At 45.9% G+C, this 19160-nt stretch overlaps 1 protein-coding gene across 1 annotated transcript in view; it reads right to left on the bottom strand.

The window, feature by feature from the left end:
- The window catches only part of EHD3 (EH domain containing 3), a 35516-nt gene extending 18933 nt beyond the window's left edge, over window positions 1-16583 (bottom strand). Inside the window, exons 1-2 of the mRNA XM_032798228.2 lie at window positions 15579-16583; window positions 7295-7471 (exon numbers count right to left, since the gene is read on the bottom strand). Of these exons, the coding sequence (XP_032654119.1) occupies window positions 7295-7471; window positions 15579-15805 (404 nt within the window). The 5' untranslated portion in view covers window positions 15806-16583. The remainder of the gene's footprint in view (window positions 1-7294; window positions 7472-15578) is intronic.
- Window positions 16584-19160: the final 2577 nt, after the last annotated feature.

Below are 19160 nucleotides of genomic sequence, written 5' to 3'. Positions count from 1 at the left end.
GGAGGAAGCAGCAGCACCAGGAGAACTTTTGACCCAACCCAGAAGTAAATTTGGCACACCAGACGGCTGGGTGCCGTCAGGATGGGGGGAACACTGTCCAACAGTACTGCTGAAGTCACCGTGGCATCTGGACAAACTAGTGCCACTGCTATCGGTTGTTTCTTAAATACCTTTTCACTCTGAAGTGTGACACAGCTGTTTTTTATAGGAATGAGCTTAGTCATCTGGCAATGGGAGTCCCACAAACTTCTGCCCCACACGGTTAGGGATTTCAGTTCAAACATTACCCCATCTTGGCAAGTGGGCATTTCTCACTGCATGATTGTTAGCTAACAAAACCGGAGTATTCAGCAGCATTTCTGGCATGGCTTTCTCACTGCATAGCTTACATATCAACTGTGCAGTCAGAGCTAGAAAGACCCATTAGGACATGTAGCCCATCCCCTGCCAAGACAGGATTGTTCCCTGTAGTATATGTCCGAGAACTCTGTCAGGGTTAGTTTTAAAAGACCCATGTAATGGGACTTTCAGCACTTTCCTTGGGGAAGCTATTCCACAGAGGAGATCGGATCTGAGGCCAGAAGAAGGGGATTTAATAGAATGCCAGTACATGTAATTGCACCCTGGCTGCTCTTGCAATCCTGTCGTTGTGTCCAGTGGAGTAAGTTATGCCTCACTAAAACGTTGTGTGGGCAGTTGTTCTGTGCCAGCAATATGTTCCACTGCAGAGATGGTTGTGTCTCAGTAGTTATGTAGCTGGGAGGGAGGGGTTGAGCTGAATTTTACTTACTAGCACACTCACCTCAGGTACCGCTTTCTCAAAAAAAAAAAAAAAAGCAGGCCTGTCTGTTAAATATTATGGGTTTTCTGCATCACTTGGAGGCAGACGCAATGTATTTTCCCCAGTGTAGTTGCTATGATTCCACTGCTAAAGTGATAAATGAAACTAGAGTTTAAAATGTGGTTATACCAGAGAAAGGAACTACATACAAGTGACACCTTCTTACTCCACAGATTATGCTTGATTAGTTGTGCTAAGCACTTCACATGCTTAATGAGACATAGCCCCAGTCCCCCAGAGTATACAATCTAATACCCATCACTGTGGAAACCAGGATGGGGTTAAACACTTTCTCTGGGTAAGAAGGGTTGCTAGATCTGGCGGGGAAAGGGCTGGCAGGTGTGGCTTGTCAGACTTTGAGACCAAGAGGAGCAACTGACAGCTGTGCTAGGGTGGGTGTGAAGCAGCCCATAAAAGGGAAGCAGTGGGGTGTGAGGAGGAGAAAAGAGTTTCTTCTCAGGCAGTGGCTGTCATAGTCCTAGGCTGAGGGGAGAGTAACTGTGGAAGTTAAGGCCTGCTAGGATCCAGGAGGCTCAGATTATCATGGCAAGACTATTTCTGTTTTGTTTGGACACAGTGGTGAGGTGGAAGGCAGCTGTCCTGCAATTAGCTCATGCCTTGGGACCTAAGGTTAGGAGGAACCATGCCTGGGCTGGGCTGTTTTCTCAGGACTGAGTCTGCAATGTTTCTTTTGGTTCCTTGCTGTTTCTCTGCTGGGTTTTGATCTGCCTTTCAGGGGGTGTGACTGTGACTCTGTCTGCCACCCCCTCTCTATTCAGAGAGTAAGAACACCCCTCTGATAGTGGAGGAAGAAAGGGAGGGCTGGATTCTCTTCTGGCCCAGGCATTGTTAGCTAAATTCCAGCTGCAGGGCCAAACCCAGGTGAAGATGGTAGGGATTGCATAACTGTATCATAAGTAGGGGGCAGACAAGCTTCCAGAGTCTCTCTTACTGCTGACAATACACAAACAAGGAGACCCTGTTTGGCCAATCGTGTGAAAGCGATAGGCCAGATTTTTGGTCCTGCTCCATGCACTTTGTGCCATTCAAGTGCTCTAGGTGTGGGCACTGCCTATACCTTCTCTGCTGGGGATACTTCCAAGAGTCTGGGAGCCCTAGCTGATACAAAGTGCATGTGTGTCTGTCCCTCACTTCAGCCCCTATGGCATGTCATCCTCAAGGAGGGGCCAGAGCATGATGTTGCCTCAGTGATTCCCAGTTGGTGGAGAGTTCTGCAGCTGGTGCTCTGTAGAAACTGAGAGCATCTCTGCTGTGGGAGCTCAATGCAGCAGAAACCTGGCCCAATACAACAATAAAAATGAACTCTTATGACAGTGGTCCCCAAACTTTTTACCTTATGTACCCCCTTGCCCCTGTCATGGCTCTGGCTTAGGGGAAGGGGGGAAACGGATGTGGTAAGGGGGCTGAATTTGGCCTGGACACTTCCTTTTGGGGGCTGGCCTGGCCAGCTATGGGCCCCCCCCCCAAAGCATTTCTCTGTGCTTCCCACAGCTTGGGGACCTCTGCCCTATGCTGTCATGCTGATACCGCTTTTCAGAATCGAACTTCACTATAAGGTGAAATGAAATGGCACCAGGATCTTCATCCAGGAAAAATTCCAAGCACATTACGCAGCTATAGCCCTGAAATGCAAGGGCAAAGGAGAGGTAGTCTGATCTTCATGGTGATTGGCTGACAATTATGATTGATTACTCAGATGACTCATTCACTAGACCAAGTTATATTTGCTACCTTCTTTAACAGGCTGGTGAAATTGTTGTCTTAGTTAGAAATTCCACCCACTTCACACATAGGTTGATTTTCTTAATTTGCTTAAGGAATGTTACCATGGGAAAAAGGGGAAAAAAATAGTATCACTGGGCAAGAGTTCTACAGGCAACTGATCATGTGTGCTAGAATGATGGCTTAAAATAACCAGCCCCAGTTCACTACAAATACAGGGAATTGCCAGGGATGCACTATGAAATTTGGTTCAACAATAGAAATACATACAGGACAGAATATAATCTTTCCCAATCTTGACTGGGACTTTTGGGTGCCGCTGCAATATGATGGCTAAACAATCTCAGCCAGCCGATGGTAGCCACTACTTGCCTGGGTTGGATTTGAACTCCAAGAAGCTCTGTATCTGCATACCATTCTCCTCAGATTGAACATACTGAGCCAAATTCACCTTGGTGTTACTAGGTTGGCAGAATTAGCCAAGCAGGGTGTTATTTGGCTCTCTGTTCCCTGGCTTTCACTATTCATGGCCTGATTGTCAGAATGTAAGGTATGTTCTTTCCAGAAGTGTGTTTACTGAAATCCTGAAAGGCTAATGAACTGAGCAGCAGGTTCATTCTCTGGAAAGACCCATGAAACACAGTGCAAAGGGATGGCGCAGCCAATGCCTCCCTGGATGATGACAGCCCCATCTCCCCTGCATATGCAGATCCTGCAGGTGTTCACTGTCAGAGAGATATGTACCAAGAGCTGGATATTCCCCAACTGTAGCACTTGCCGCACTTGGAAAATTAGCTTCCTACTTCTTTTGGGGACCCTGCCTCCCTCTGGCCTGTGGGCCAGATCCTCAGCTGGTGTATATTGGTATAACTGTTCACTTCACTGAGGATCTGGCCCACGGCTTCTTGTGGATAAAGCAACAGGACAATTCTTTTGGGTACGTACTTATCTTCTGAAGCAGTTGGCTGTTACTTTATGTAGTTGTATGCACTAGGCAAAATGCACCTCCAACTCTGCCATGTGCACTGTACCAGGCTTCCCTCTTTCAAGTCTCTACAGCCAGCAGTTCAGAAAACACTGTCCCTTTCTATTTATTGCATGGTGTTGGCAAAGAGGGGTTAATCAGATTTCTTGGCTACTCCCTGAAATAACAGGAGGACCTGTGCTTCTCCTATTGCCACTGAATCACTAATACAGACAAATGCACCCATCCAGCTCCTTCAGCACAGAAGGATGATAGAGAACAGAGCACAGTGTAATGAGATTAGCTAGTCCACTGGAAGCTTAGCAACAATATGAAGATTCATGGTTTGTACTAGATCATCAGCATAAGTCAAGCAGCCAAAGTAAGGTGCCATTTGTATTTCATACTTTGTGTAGCCTCCTTATTACTGCTCCTGTCCTCTACCCTGATGTTTCTGGCAGCAAGGGCTCTCCTGCGTTGTCTTTCTGTGGTGAGGAAACTTCTGCAACTCCTTTCTGAGCTGCTCTTAATGGTGCTTTTTTGATCCAATGCCTCTGAGCCCTAAGCAGGGGATCTGTTATTTCCACAGTGCAAACCACCCCCTATCCTGGAGGAAAGTGTGGGTTGATATAAGTCCTGGTCATTGGCTGTATGCAGATGTTCTGGGCCCTGTGGGACACTGAAAATAGCTGGAAATCTCTCTGGAACAAGTGCCACATCACATTGGCATTGTCAGAGTGCTGTGATCAAATGTCACTTTCACAGTCAACCAAAGGCACAGCGAGGCTCTTTGCAAACTGACACCTATAGGAATCCATCTAACTCTCTGTGTCACAGGACACCTCTCCCCCCTGCCCTGTATGCCCACACTATCTCCTGCCCGGCTATAGCAATACCCCCATGTTTCTCTCCTAGTGGCAACACTGCTGCTTTTTGATTACCTTCACAGCCTGGGAGCCAGGAGTGGAGCCAAAGTGCAATGCTGCAGAACATGTGGCAGAGTGTCTGCGTACCAGGAACCATCAGGGAAAGTGAGGAAGGGCAGTTAGAAAACTCAGTTTCTGCTGCTAATGCTAGCACTGGAGTCAGTCAAGGCCATAGGAAAGGCTGGGACTGTGCTCTGTCTGGATTCGGGTTTGTGTGTTGCTGAGCCCCTGGGGTGTGGAAGGTCTGTGTGGCTGCCTAGACCTAATGCTCACGCTGGCTGTCTTGGGCCTGGAGAAATGAGCCCAAACCAACGACCTTGAATTTTGGAGAAGTTAAGATCTGAACAGCACAGCTTAGGGCCCCTGTCTAGCTGTGACACAGCAAAGATCCCGCCTTGCAGAGGATGTCCTGGGGGAAGTTGGAACCCTAATCAGTTTGTATTTGTAACCAGTGCAACAGAAGGGAGAGATCCATATACTGTTTCAAGTCATGCTCAAGCAATGCTGAAATCCAGAGATGAAACATGAACACATTGGGCCAGTTTCATAAGAATGGCCATACTGGGTAAGACCAAAGGTCCATCCAGCCCAGTATCCTGTCTACCGACAGTGGCCAATGCCAGGTGCCCCAGAGGGAGTGAACCTAATAGGTAATGATCAAGTGATCTCTCTCTTGCTTGTCCATCACCACCCTCTGACAAACAGAGGCTAGGGACACCATTCCTTACCCATCCTGGCTAATAGGCATTAATGGACTTGACTTCCATGAATTTATCCAGTTCTCTTTTAAACCCTATTATAGCCCTAGCCTTCACAATCTCCTCAGGCAAGGAGTTCCACAAGTTGACTGTGCATCGCATGAAGAAGAACTTCCTTTTATTTGTTTTAAACCTACTGCCTATTAATTTCATCTGGTGGCCCATTGTTCTTATATTATGGGAACAAGTAAATAACTTTTCCTTATTCACTTTTTCCACGTCACTCATGATTTTATATAACTCTATCATATTCCCCCTTAGTCTCCTCTTTTCCAAGCTGAAAAGTCCTAGCCTCTTTAATCTCTCCTCATATGGGACCCATTCCAAACCCCTAATCATTTTAGTTGCCCTTCTGTGAACCTTTTCTAATTCCAGTATTTTTTTTTTTTGATGAGGAGACCACATCTGTACTCAGTATTCAAGATGTGGGCGTACCATGGATTTATATAAGGGCAATAAGATATTCTCCATCTTATTCTCTATCCCCTTTTTAACGATTCCGAACATCTTTTTTCACTGCCATTGCACACTGCATGGACGTCTTCAGAGAACTATCCACGATGACTCCAAGATATTTTTCCTGATTAGTTGTAGCTAAATTAGTCCCCATCATATTGTATGTATAGTTGGGGTTGTTCTTCTCAATGTGCATTACTTTACATTTATCCACATTAAATTTCATTTGCCATTTTGTTGCCCAATCATGTAGTTTTGTGAGATCTTTTTGAAGTTCTTCACAGTCTCCTTTGGTCTTAACTATCTTGAGCAGTTTAGTATCATCTGTAAACTTTGTCACCTCACTTTTTACCCCTTTCTCCGGATCATTTATGAATAAGGTGAATAGGATTAGTCCTAGGACTGACCCTTGGGGAACAGCACTAGTTACCCCTCTCCATTCTGAAAGTTTACCATTTATTCCTACCCTTTGTTCCCTTTTAACCAGTTCTCAATCCATGAAAAGATCTTCCCTCAGTCTTATCCCATGACAATTTAATTTATGTAAGAGCCTTTGAAGAGGGACCTTGTCAAAGGCATTCTGGAAATCTAAGTAAACTATGTCCACAGGATCCCCCTTGTCCACATGTTTGACCCTTTCAAAGAACTCTAATAGATGAATAAGACATGATTTCCCTTTACAGAAACCATGTTGACTTTTGCCCAACAAGTTTTCTCCTATGTGTCTGACAATTTTGTTCTTTATGATTGTTTCAACTAATTTGCCCGGTATTGACATTAGACTTACCTGTCTGTAATTGCCGGGATCACCTTTAGAGCCATTTTTAAATATTGGCGTTACATTAGCTATCTTCCAGTCATTGGGTACAGAAGCTGATTTAAAGGACAGGTTACAAACCGTAGTTAGTAGTTCTGCAATTTCACATTTGAGTTTCTTCAGAACTCTTGGGTGAATGCCATCTGGTCCCAGTGACTTGTTACTGTTAAGTTTATCAATTAATTCCAAAACCACCTCTCATGACACCTCAATTTGTGACAATTCCTCAGACTTGTCACCTACAAAAGCCAGCTAAGATTTGGGAATCTCCCTAACATCCTCAGCCATTAAGACTGAAGCAAAGAATTCATTTAGTTTCTCTGCAATGACTTTATCATCTTTCACTTCTGATATTTTTCCGCTGGCTTCAGTGGAGTTACACCAGAGTCTAATTTGGCCAAGGAACTGAAGTGATTGCATAGTAGAGAAATCTAGGAATATAAAATCAGGGGAGAGCAGAGTGGTATGTAGTGATCCTTCAACCCTGTTAGTTTCAAGGCAGTATATGACACACAGCAAGTTTGGTGTCCTCAGGTCTCTCTAGTGAATGCTTGTCTGTGTTACAAAACAGCTCAGCCCAGGCCATTATGCTTGTTGGTCTGGCCCATGACAAGGAATTGTAGGGCAGGAGTGCTGCCCAGTCTGACTGGGGTGGCTTCACACCAATGCAATGTGGGGAGAAGCTTGGGTGATGTCTTACCCCCATGACACTCATCGTACTGTTCGCCGGGGACTCATTATGACACTGCAGAGCAGCTCTACCTTGATGTACAAGAGCAATACACTGACCTGTTCAAAAAAGCATTGCCAAAAGCATTGAGTTTCCTGAAGGGTTTTTTTGGATCCACCACCAGTGCATTACCAGGAATGATCCCCTCCACGTCCCCCTGCATCACTGCGATGAAGGAGTCAGTCGTAGGCTCTGGTCCAATTCTCATCCCTGGGAAATCCTGTTCCAGCAGGTATCTTGAGAGAGAAAACAGAGCATAATGATGCGTGAGATCTGAGCTGTTGAATTCCTATCAGAGCTGCTGCTGAGGTGCACAGTGCAGCCTCTTGAGACTAGTTTTAGCACTGGAAATCTGAAAATGCAATGGTAAGTTTTCACTTGGGATCTCAGAGCTACAGCTGCCTCAGCATAATCAGATGAAGAAACTGAGCGAATGTCAGATACTGTGAACAGATTCTCATCATTATTAGTCATTCTGTAAGTCTGTGTCACAACCCCTTAGAAGTTTAGAACCGATCTGTTTCTTTATCCAAGAAAAGCGCAAACTGCCCCCATTCATTGCAAGTGGGGCTGTTAACTCCGAAACCTAACATTCAATATTAACATTACTTCACTGCTAATCATTTTAGCAGAAGTGTTCAGCTAATGGGCTCAGCCCACAATCCAGAACTGCTTCTCAGATGCTGAAAGCCACAACTATCCCATACTTTGCTGTCAAAATCTCTCTTCCCTTCCTCCATGACAGCTTCTACAATACAGTTCTTGTTACAATAGCACACCGAACATTAAAAGGATAGGGGGTACTGTTACAAAACCTATGTAGAGGGGAGGTAAGTCAGTTTACTTACCAATTCTGTGCTACAGAACATTCCTCAATAAAACTCTCAGGTTTTTTTTTAACATAGACAAAGCTGGAATGCTGCAAAAATTAGGGCAAGTTTGTCACAGTATATGGGGCACTGATTGATTATAAGGCTGCTGGTGAATACAGGGCTGCACATACTGACTTGGCATTGCCTAGTTTGTGAGTACTGGATTGCTACAGGAGATAGAGTGCTGGACTGTGCACGTTTAGTTTAATATTGTATTGATCATCAAAGCCGGGTAGCTGGTACTTTGTTTTTCCCCATTGCTTAAAGCACACCATTGAACCTTGCCATGAGGTAGGCAAAATACATGTTGTTTGGACTTTGCAAGTCAATACAGGGAAAAAATAGGCTGCATTTTGAGATTAGTCTTTAACAGCTAGTGGAGAGACAAGGAGGGGGAGGTTATAGCTTTTCACAGCTATGTTGTTTTAATATGGGATGAGTTTTATGAAGGAGGGTGATACTGGGCATGCCACCATAATCCATCCTCCATGTGAGGGTCTATGGGCCAATCGTTTGGGTGAATTCTGATCTTCTCATCACCTTAATGAATGTCATCTCATCCAGCAAAATCATAGAGACATATTAAGAATGGCAACCTTTATGCTCATCCGGATACACTGTACTCCTGGGACCTGGGCTGGAGCTGCATTCTCCACTCTCGCTGAGCCAAGGAGGAACAATGCTACAGACGAATATAAGATTTAAAAACCAATTGAAAGGCCATGTGGCAAGGAAGCATGCAAGATTGATGGCTATTGATCCTGTAAGGGATTAATTAACAAACAGTGCAGCTACAGCAGCATTAATTCTAGCGGTGAGCCTCCAGTTTCCAGAAGGAGCAGGTCTTGCCCTGCTTCTCCTGTCACAATCATTTTGTCTTGCATGCCTTTCATCCCAGTGCTTTCAAAGCTCTGTATGGACTAGAAAGATTCACCTACCACTGAAATATAAGGAGCTTTGGGGTGAAATGTAGAAACTGCTTAACAGTTCCCAGCAACACTAAATAATTTAGGACAGAAAGAGAAGAAAATACAACAGCCCAATAGCTCCTAGACGAGGCTACCTGAAATTCCTGAGCAGTTGACTATTGTAGAGGTTCTCAAACTTCTCTAGAACAGTAGAACCTCAGAGTTATGAACACCTTGGGAATGGAGGTTGTTCATAACTCTGAACAAAATGTTAAGGTTGCTCTTTCAAAAGTTTACAACTGAACGTTGCCTTAATACAGCTTTGAAACTTTACTCTGCAGAAGAAAAATGCTGCTTTTAACCAATTTAAATGAAACAAGCACAGAAAGTTTCCTTATCTTGTCAAAAATAATGAAACTTTCCCTTTATTTTTTAGCAATTTACTTAACACAATGTACTTGTATTTGCCTTTTGTTTTTTGATCTCCGCTGCTGCCTGATTGCATACTTCCAGTTCCAAATAAGGTGTGTGGTTGACCGGTCAAGTCGTAACTCTGAGGTTCTACTGTAGATGGGCCACATCTTAACAGAGAGATTATCTCATGGGCTCAGCTCCCCTCTCATTCATGATTGTATAAGCTACCTCCCTTCCTGATCATGATCACAGAGGTTCTGTGGCAGTTACAGCAGCTCTTTACGTACAAGCATATTAGGAAAACATGGATGTATGTTTTACTGTCTCTACTGGGATTTAGCAGCACTAGATGACCAGCCAACTTTCTACCCCAAGTGCCTCATGGACCTGGATTCAATTCCTTGGGCCTATCTTTCTGCGTTAGGAAGGGCTAGCTCACTTCCTGGAAAGCTCATTTTTGGAAGCTGTACTGATGGATTCTAGAAACTGAACATAGACTTCCTGTGTGGCAGTGCAGAACTCTAGCCCCTAGACCAGATGTAGGCAACCTATGGCACATGTGCCAAAGGCGGCAGGCAAGCTGATTTTCAGTGGCACTCACACTGCCCACGTCCTGGCCGCCAGTCCGCAGGGCTCTGCATTTTAATTTAATTTTAAATGAAGCTTCTTAAACATTTAAAAAACCTTATTTACTTTATAACTAAACTCTTGTTGTATGTATAGTATAGACTTATAGAAAGAGACCTTCTAAAAATGTTAAAATGTATTACTGGGATGTGAAACCTTAAATTAGAGTGAACAAATGAATACTCGGCACACCACTTCTGAAAGGTTGCCGACCCCTGCCCTAGACCAATAGCATAGCCTTAAGATATTTTTGTTTCTATTGGCTTTCCTCTGATCTTTTTACAATGTTTTTTATCTGAGCCAATATACACAGAAGTTCTCCCCACACAGACTTAGATTGAATCCACAGAGTTAGATATCTTAGAATTCCTACTTTAAAATGCGATAGGAAAATAGATATTATAGTCTGAAGAGATAAAGGCATAAAGAAGAGTTAGGCGCCTTTTGAAGACCTCCACTCTGACCTTTAACTTTGTAATAAAAGCATTTTTACACTTCTTTCTGTGATGCACAAGCACCATGACAACATGCAACTATTGTGTGAATACAGACTTTAAAAAAGCCTGTGGTTTCACCTTTGTTATAGACAAGGCCTCTAAGAAAGAAGAAGCAAATAATGATCCTCTTCTAGTCACCTGGAATGGATGAATTTTATCACATCCCCACTCATCTAGTAATCCCCCCCAACTGTTTTTGTTTATTATATAAAACACTTAAAAAAAACCCCCAAGAACTCAAACAGATACAAAAGAAGTTACAAGTTAAAGCTAATTGATGTGCAACAAGTGGTACGAAATCAAACTGATGAAGTGGAGTCTAAGATACTTAAGAATTTACACTGCACAGGGAGAACTCTCCGGGAGATCTGGGCGCATTATACAGCAGGACAACTACTGAACAAGGGTTCTTCTATGCTGTAGGCAAACACAAGGTGATCTATTGAAGTGCTGCGTACGCTCGTCTGATGGTCAGTGAAGCAAGCGGCCTGCGCTGAAAGAAGAAAACCAAAGCACGCTTGTGGGGGTGGTGGTGGGAATCTTATAAATACACAGGCACAGTGAATGTAATGGCTTGTAAAAGGTGCTGAGTGACAGCACCAGTGTTCTCTACCCCTTGAGACTAGACAGCTGCAGTGCAAGCTTCAACCAGCAGCCACTGTGCCTTAACCCTCAGCTGTGAGGCCCCTGCTAGGGACAAAAGGGAAGACAAATCTCCACTGCCCAGTGGTCTATCAGGTCCAGACTGTCTTGGCAGTCTCTCCAAGGCATGCTTGCAGGCTCCTCTGTTCTAACCCCAAGACACTGCTGCCTCCTGCTAGAAAGGACAGAAATGCTGATCTTCATGCAAGGATAGGGTGACCAGACAGCAAGTGTGAAAAATTGGGACAGGGAGTGGGGGGTAATAGGAACCTATATAAGAAAAAGACCCAAAAATTGGGACTGTCCCTGTAAAATTGGGACATCTGGTCACTCTATGCAAGGATGCTGCAGGATGTGTATGGGGAGGGGAGGGTTGCTTTAGCGATGAGTCAGGCAGGATGCTGTGGAAAGGCAGAGATGATGTAGTGGTTGTAGAGGGGAGGCAGGGAGCAGTGGCTGGAGGGGCAGCTTGGAACTGGCCTGGGGAGCAGAGCATGAGAATCTTTGTTTGGAGTGAGGAGATGGCTGCACCAAAGACAACCTGTGCTGACCGACAGCAGGGCTCTAGCCCCTTGTTTATTTTATTAACAGGGAGGCTGGACCCAGGCCAGAGCTATTTTTAGCAGAGACTACAGCTCACTAATTAATTAAAATAGTAACATCCTGTCCTGCCGTCCCTTCCCCAAGCAGGAAACATAAAAGGTAATAATGTTGCAGAGCCAGACTCTGATGGGATCCTGCCCTCACTGCTAACATCAGACTGGGCTGCTAGTGGTTAAAGGAAGCATTTTTAACTTCCCAGGTAAAAGTGCCAGCTCACGGCGTCTCTTCGGGCACGTATGCCCTTTCTGTGGATCTGGAAATCTGCCAAGGCAACCTTGGGAGGGAATGGGAGGAGTGAGTGATGGGAGGGTTGAAATGTACAAGCTGAAATTCAGGACAGTACATCTTTCACCTAGCAAAACAAGGCTCAGTCCCCTGCGTCTCCAAAGGCAGACAAGAGAACAGTCTGGTTCCACCAAAACCAAAGGGAGCATTTCAGTCTCACTTCACCGACTTCCAAACATGCAGCAAGCCTCCCCCCTGCCGGGCCGCTGGAAATATTTCACAGGTGACCTTGATTGGCTTGTTTCTACCCCCACCTCCAGATACAGCAGGAGTCTGATCACAAGATGCTGCCGCTTAGCCCTCGAGAGAGAGATACCCCCCTTAACATTTCATCTGGATCTAAACCTGGGCTATAGATGGCCCCCTTCAGCTTTCAGGGAGGAGGCTTGGGGTCCAAACCCAAATTTTGTAGCTTAGGTCCTGTGTGTCGCTGGGAGCTCCTTAAATCAGTGCTCTGAGACTTAATGGTCAGGTATCTGAGTTTTATTGATCATATTTGCACAGCACAACAGGACTGAGTAATCTCTCCAAGCCCTGCCCTGAAGCACACAGAGCTCAATGTAAAGATAAGAAGGATTCTCTGGGGGCAGCCTGTCCTTTCACTGTTCCAGAGTCGCGCTCAAAAATCTGGAGGGGAATGTCCCCAGGATGGGTCAGAGCCATTGCTAGCTTCATCCTAATGGTGAGGCAGAGGAGGAGTCTCTTACTTCTCTGCTGTTGTGGTTAGCTTCTGATGCTTTTATCCAGACTATCTGGACCCACGGGGTCTGCAAGCTTGGGCTGGAAACCTCTCAAAAGCTTCCTGGCATTTCCTGCATCCAACAGACTGGAACTACCTGGAGACCAGCCTCTTACGTTATTTTATGTTTTTGTATCCAGTCCCAGCACCCCTACATCCCCCGCAGGACCAGCTTTAGGCCTATTCCACCAATTCTCCCAAATAGGGCCCCACGCCTAAGAGGGCCCCGCGCCCAGTGAGAATCCCTTCCCTGGCTAGAGGCGCCTTTTTAATTTTTACTCACCTGGTGGCGCTTTGGGTCTTTGGCAGCACTTCGGCGGTGGGTCTTTCAGTGCAGCAGAAGACCTGGAGCGAGTGAAGGACCCGCTGCCGAAGTGCCGCCGAAGACTTGGAGCGCTGCCCAGTGAGTACAAGCCCCACGTGTTTTTTTACATGTGTTTTTTTTAAAGTCATCCCTGCCGGGGCCCCGTCGAAACTGTTCGAATTTGGCCCCGTACTTCCTAAAGCCGGCTCTGATCCCCCGAATTACACCCACCACCCATTGGCACATGCAGAGGGACAGACACACTTCGAAAGGCCCACTCATCCATCCTGGTGGAGCTGCTGCCGGGAAGAAACAGACTGGCCTCTTCTGCTCTGCCCAGGATTTCCAAGTATGTTCATCACATCTGTGTCCACAACAGGAGTGGAAAGCAGACTAGCCAGGCCTGGGGTAACTAATGAGAACTTGCTGCTTCAGGAGAGAAAGCTGACTCACCAAACAAGTGCATCAGTCCAAAAGGTGAGGGGATGCTACCTCCCCAGGCAACTAATTACACCATAGCGGTTGTGGAGTCTCACTTGTGTCACCTGGGTGTACTCACCTAGTGAGCAGCCCAGCTCTCAGGCCTGGAGAGAAGAGAGGGATTGAGTGGGAGAGGGGATCTAGGAGGGAAGGCAGGTAGGTGGTGGTGAGTCTTGTGCTGCTGGGGCTAGTGATGGAAATAGGGAAGAGTGTGGAGGGAAGCCAGTGGAGGCTGCAGAGACCAGGGAGGAAGCACTGGGTGTATATGGGGGCTGAGAGGCAAAGAGGGAGTGGATGTGCAGGCAGCGAGCTTAGAAGGGAAGAATTAATGACCTCCCCAAATCTGGAGTCAGCTACGCTTTGAAGTGTGGCTGAGGATGAAAATGAGGAGGGATCCAGCATGTGACCCCCACCACACCTTTCAAGTCTTCCAAGAAGTCCAAAGCAGAGTTTAAGAACAAAGATTCAGGTCAGGTGTGTGGAGGAGAGGAGGGCAGCTCCGCCAGTCCGGCTTCACTTTATGCAGGGCAATTCCCTCCCCACACCCAAACCACCTTTAAAAATAACTTCACGAGACCAAGCAAGACCCCTGCACTGTCTGCTTTCTAGCACACAGGGGCCATGCACCAGCCAGGTGGCTGGCTGGGCATTGCAAATTCATTCTGTGTCTCGCTCTTGGTTACTGCATTAGATTGCAGGAATATTAGAACAGGTAAAAATGCCAGCATCCCACAAGGTTGTTCAGGCACAGCCAGTTTCACTGGGCCTCTCCTATTCTCCCCACACTCCTGTTCAAATGTTGGTACAAAGTAGAGCTTCCTCCCAGGTAGATAAAGGGCTGGCCTCACCTCTGGCTTACTGTGGTTTTATGCCCGTGTTACTCCTTTGATTTCAATGCAGTTACCCCAGCATCACACCAGAGATACTCAGTGGTGAATCTGACCCAAGATATTCATCTTGTGAATCCAGAGAGGAAATGGAGAAGGTGCAGCCCAAGTATGATCTGAGGAGAGAGGATACTGGAGCTGACCTGGGGTTAGTATCACTGCTGAGGTATATAAGTGGTGCATCTGAATTGACCTGCACTCAAGACCAGCTCATCCTGAGATTGTGAATATGTTTAACCCACCCCCTGCTGGTCTTCCACCAGAGCTGCTATCTGCCATTAACCTTCCACTGAAATCAGTTCACCTTTAGGATGTACCTGACACCTGCAGCAGCACAGTCAGTACATAGGTGCTAGATGGATCTGAAACAAGTAGGAGGGGCTGCTTTTAGAGCCTTGAAGTTTAACCCTCCTTTTTCACATCCACCCTTCTTCATAGGGGCACCCCAGGGCACTATAAGAAGAAAAAACAATCGTAAACTAACTTAAAAAAGTATAAATCCCAAAGAACCCACAATAAATTTTATTCAGGACTTGTCTGTTGGGAAATCAATGAATTCCTTGAGAGAGAAATGTCCACCATTCCACCACCTTCCAAAAGCCAGGGGGATATTCAATAGAAAGGCCACATTAGGGGTCACGCTTACCATGCACCAAAGCGTAAATGTTTCGCATACCTAATAAAAAGGTGTCAGTGTAACTTATTTCTTGTGGGTGATGCCCTAACTCTCCAGCACTTTTGCTGTGGGTCATTTGGTCCTGATCTGAGTATTGTACATTCCTGCCATGTTAGAATTTGACTTACCCATTATTTTAAAGAAACAGCTCTGATAATTTCCTGTGAAGCAGCCTTTTTGTAAGTCATTGGTGGCTGGCACCACAGGAGATGAATGAAAGAGAACCAGGGCTGCCCTCTCCCTCAAACATAAGCAAAAGAATACAATTGGCCAAAACCTGCCCTGGGAGAGACACGTACCAGCCCCATTGACCGTGATGGGAATTGTATGTTTGTATCAGACAGCAAAACTGGCTTCTTCCAGCCCAGCAAAACTTTCCACCCCTCAAATAAATAGGCCAAGTTATTACCTTATAAAGGTGGTCTTCCCAGTGGAATACTGCCCCACCAGCAGCACCATTGGCTTATTATCAAAGTCAGCATCTTCCAGGGCTGGCGAATGAAATTCATGGAATTTGTAATAGTCTTCCAAAGGGAGCAGCTTGGTTTTGTAGAGCTTTTTGAGACCCTCACTCACCGTCTGGAACACTTCAGGGTCTTTCCTCCTCCTGTCATCGGTACTCAACCAGCTGAACATGATGGAATGGCTGGAGAGGGGACTCCTTTCAGTGCTCTCCCCTTTTCAGTGAAGCTTGGTCTTCAAAGCACAGAGCAGAAGAGGTAGATAGCTCAGCCGGAGCTCTGTCTGGGGAGGGTTCCAGGCAGCAATTGATAAATTTAGTCTCTGTATATTTGTTTATGTTAAAGCAGCAAATTTCTGTTTATCTCCAGAGGTTACTGGTTATCCTCTAGGAAAGAGCATTCTCTGTAATGCAAAGCAAGACACTAGGGCAGGATGCAGCGGAGAGGGGGGATGAAATACCCGTAGTGGCTGCAAAACAACGTCCTTTTTCTTGCATCAACGGAAGATGAGATGACTCCCCTTGATTTCCTCCAGGATCTCTTGTTATCCACAACTGGAGTTTTGATTGTTTTGTTGTTTTAAATCTGCAATAGGTAGGCTTTTTTAAGCATTTGCATAAAAACTCATCTTGAATTGCAATTATAATGCAAAATGAAAAAGCCCCCCACCCCCAGCCCGGTTTGCGAGACAGTTAAAAGCTAAACTTCATTCACTCTCTCCTTTCAGATCGTAGAGGTGGGACTAAGGCGCTGATTTGCTCCCGGAGGGTGCATGCTGCAGCTCTGGAGAAGAGGTGGCTGAATCACAACAGCATCCTCCCCTGGTACCGCAGCTGGGGTTTAAATGCCAGCCTTTCAGGAAATTGACGAGCGACGGAAGTCATCAGCTCCTGGCACGGTCTGGCCGTTCTCGCGGGCAGGGTGAGGCTGAGCAGGGAAGCACCATGTTTGGAGGAGGAGCCGGCTTTGCTCCTGCTCAGGATTTGCTGCAGTGGCTGGGCATGGTCAGATTGCAAGCTGCGATCAAGGAGAAAGTCATCTCTGGGGTGGGAGAGGATCAGGACACAGCGCCCTCTGGAGGGAGATGCAAGGATCTCGATTAGCAGATTACACACAGACACGGTTTATTGATTTAAAATACTTCGTTTTTCATTTTTAATCTGGCATACATTGGCATAGCTCCACTGACTGCAAAGGTGATATGACGAGGCAGGCTTGGTTAGAATCTGGACCGTAATGTATGTGTATTATGGTGCTTGTCATCCCAAAGAATCTAGAATAACAGAGCTCTTTAATTGTATATCTATATTTGTGCGTGTGTGAGAGAGAAGCCTTAGGATCTTTCATACTGCCCCCAAAAATGTACCTCAGTTCTGACCCATAGGAATGACCTCTGGGGTCGAGAGGGTAGTTCAGTTTCTAAGGCCTCTTTGGGCTTTGATGTCTTCGCAGAGCCTGCCAGCAAGGTTATATTGTGGTGGATTTCATTTTTATATGTAAAAAGAACAGGAGTACTTGTGGCACCTTAGAGACTAACAAATTTATTTGAGCATAAGCTTTTGTGGGCTACAGCCCACTTCATCGGATGCATAGACTGGAACATACAGCAAGAAGATGTTTATACATACAGAGAACATGAAAAAGTGAAAGTAGCCATACCAACTGTAAGAGGCCAATAAATTGAGATGAGCTATCATCAGAAGGAGAAAAAAAGACTTTTGAAGTGATAATTGAGATGACCAGTAGAAGGTGTGAGGATACTTAACATGGGAAAATAGATTCAATTAGCGTAATGGACCAACCATTCCCAGTCTTTGTTCAAACCTAAATTAATTGTATCTAATTTGCATATCAGTTGCATATCAGTGCTCTTGTGCCAAGATAGGGACATGGGTTCCATCTATCGCTCCACCACAGTTAGGGAATCCCATTGCAGCAAAGCCATCCACTATGACCTGCCCATTTCCCAGAGTCACTACTCTTGATACCAGCAGACCTTTTATTGCGTGGGCTACTTGGATCACAGCAGCCCCCACAGTAGATTTGCCCACTCCAAATTGATGCCCGACAGATGGGTAGCTGTCTGGTGTTGCAAACTGCCACAGGGCTGTCACCACTCGCTTCTCAACTGTGAGTGCTGCCCTTATGTTGGTATCCTGGTGCTTCAGGGCAGGGGAAAACAAGTCACAAAGTTCCATGAAAGTTCCCTTACGCATGCCAAAGTTTCACAGCCACTGGGAATTGTCCCAGACCTGCAACACTATGCGGTCCCACCAGTCTGTGTTTGTTTCCTGGGCCAAGAATCAGCATTCCACAGCATGAACCTGCCCCATTAACACCATGATGTGCACATTGTCAGGGCCTGTACTTTGCGAGAAGTCTATGTCCATGTCTATGTCCTCATCACTCTTGTCACTGTGCTGCCGTCGCCTCCTCGCCTGGTTTTGCTTTGGCAGGTTCTGGTTCTGCATATACTCCAAGATACTGTGCATGGTGTTTACAGTGCTCATAATTGCTGCAGTGATCTGAGTGGGCTCCATGATCCCAGTGCTATGGCGTCTGGGCTGAAAAAAGGTGTGAAACAATTGTCTGCTGTGACGGAGGGAGGGGCGACTGACGACATGGCTTACAGGGAATTACGGTCCACAAAGGGGGTGGCTTTGCATCAATGAGAAACCTGTCACACACAGAATGGCCCCCTCAAGGATCGAACTCAAAACCCTGGGTTTAGTAGGCCGTTGATTTCACGGAGGGAGGAAGCAAATGAATACAAAATAAATCGAGTCTATTTCTTATTTTGATCCACTCCATCTATCTTTTACATCTTTAAGGTGGTAGCAGACGGTGTACTTTTGACTGCTAGTTTCGTCAACTCCTGAGTGCTTGGCAGAAGATGCTGCATTATAACTGCTAGCTGTCATCGTCTCCTGGGTGCTTGGCAGAAGATGGGAATGACCTGGCTGAGTCACTCCCATGTCTGCCCAGGTGCCCCTGACCGTTCTCACCGAGGTCGGTTAAAAGAGCACCCAGGAATATGACGATGATGGCTACCAATCGTAATGCATCATCTGCAGCATTGAAAAGTACCCCTTTCAGTTTATGTACTCGCTGGCTTGGTGCTCTGGTGATATGCAGCTGCTGAACTTGAAACATCAATGTGGGATGGCCGGGAAAGTTATATGACGCTTGTGTCTTCAGGAACTCTGGTCTGTTTCAAAAGCTGCATGAAGGGACTTTCTTCCCAGACCAGAAAATAACCATTGGGGATGTTGAAATGCCTATAGTTATCCTTGGGGACTCAGCCTACCCCTTAATGCCATGGCTCATGAAGCCATACGGAGGCAGCCTGGACAGTAGTCAAGAGCTGTTCAACTATAGGCTGAGCAAGTGCAGAATGGTGGTAGAATGTGCCTTTGGACATTTAAAAGCACGCTGACGCAGTTTACTGACTTGGATAGACCTCAGCGAAAGCAATATTCCCATTGTTATTACTGCTTGCTGTGTGCTCCACAATATCTGTGAGAGTAAGG

Source organism: Chelonoidis abingdonii, chromosome 3, assembly GCF_003597395.2.
Source record: "Chelonoidis abingdonii isolate Lonesome George chromosome 3, CheloAbing_2.0, whole genome shotgun sequence".
NCBI classification, from domain to species: Eukaryota; Metazoa; Chordata; order Testudines; family Testudinidae; genus Chelonoidis; species Chelonoidis abingdonii.
This window is presented reverse-complemented; position numbering and strand designations above follow the sequence as displayed.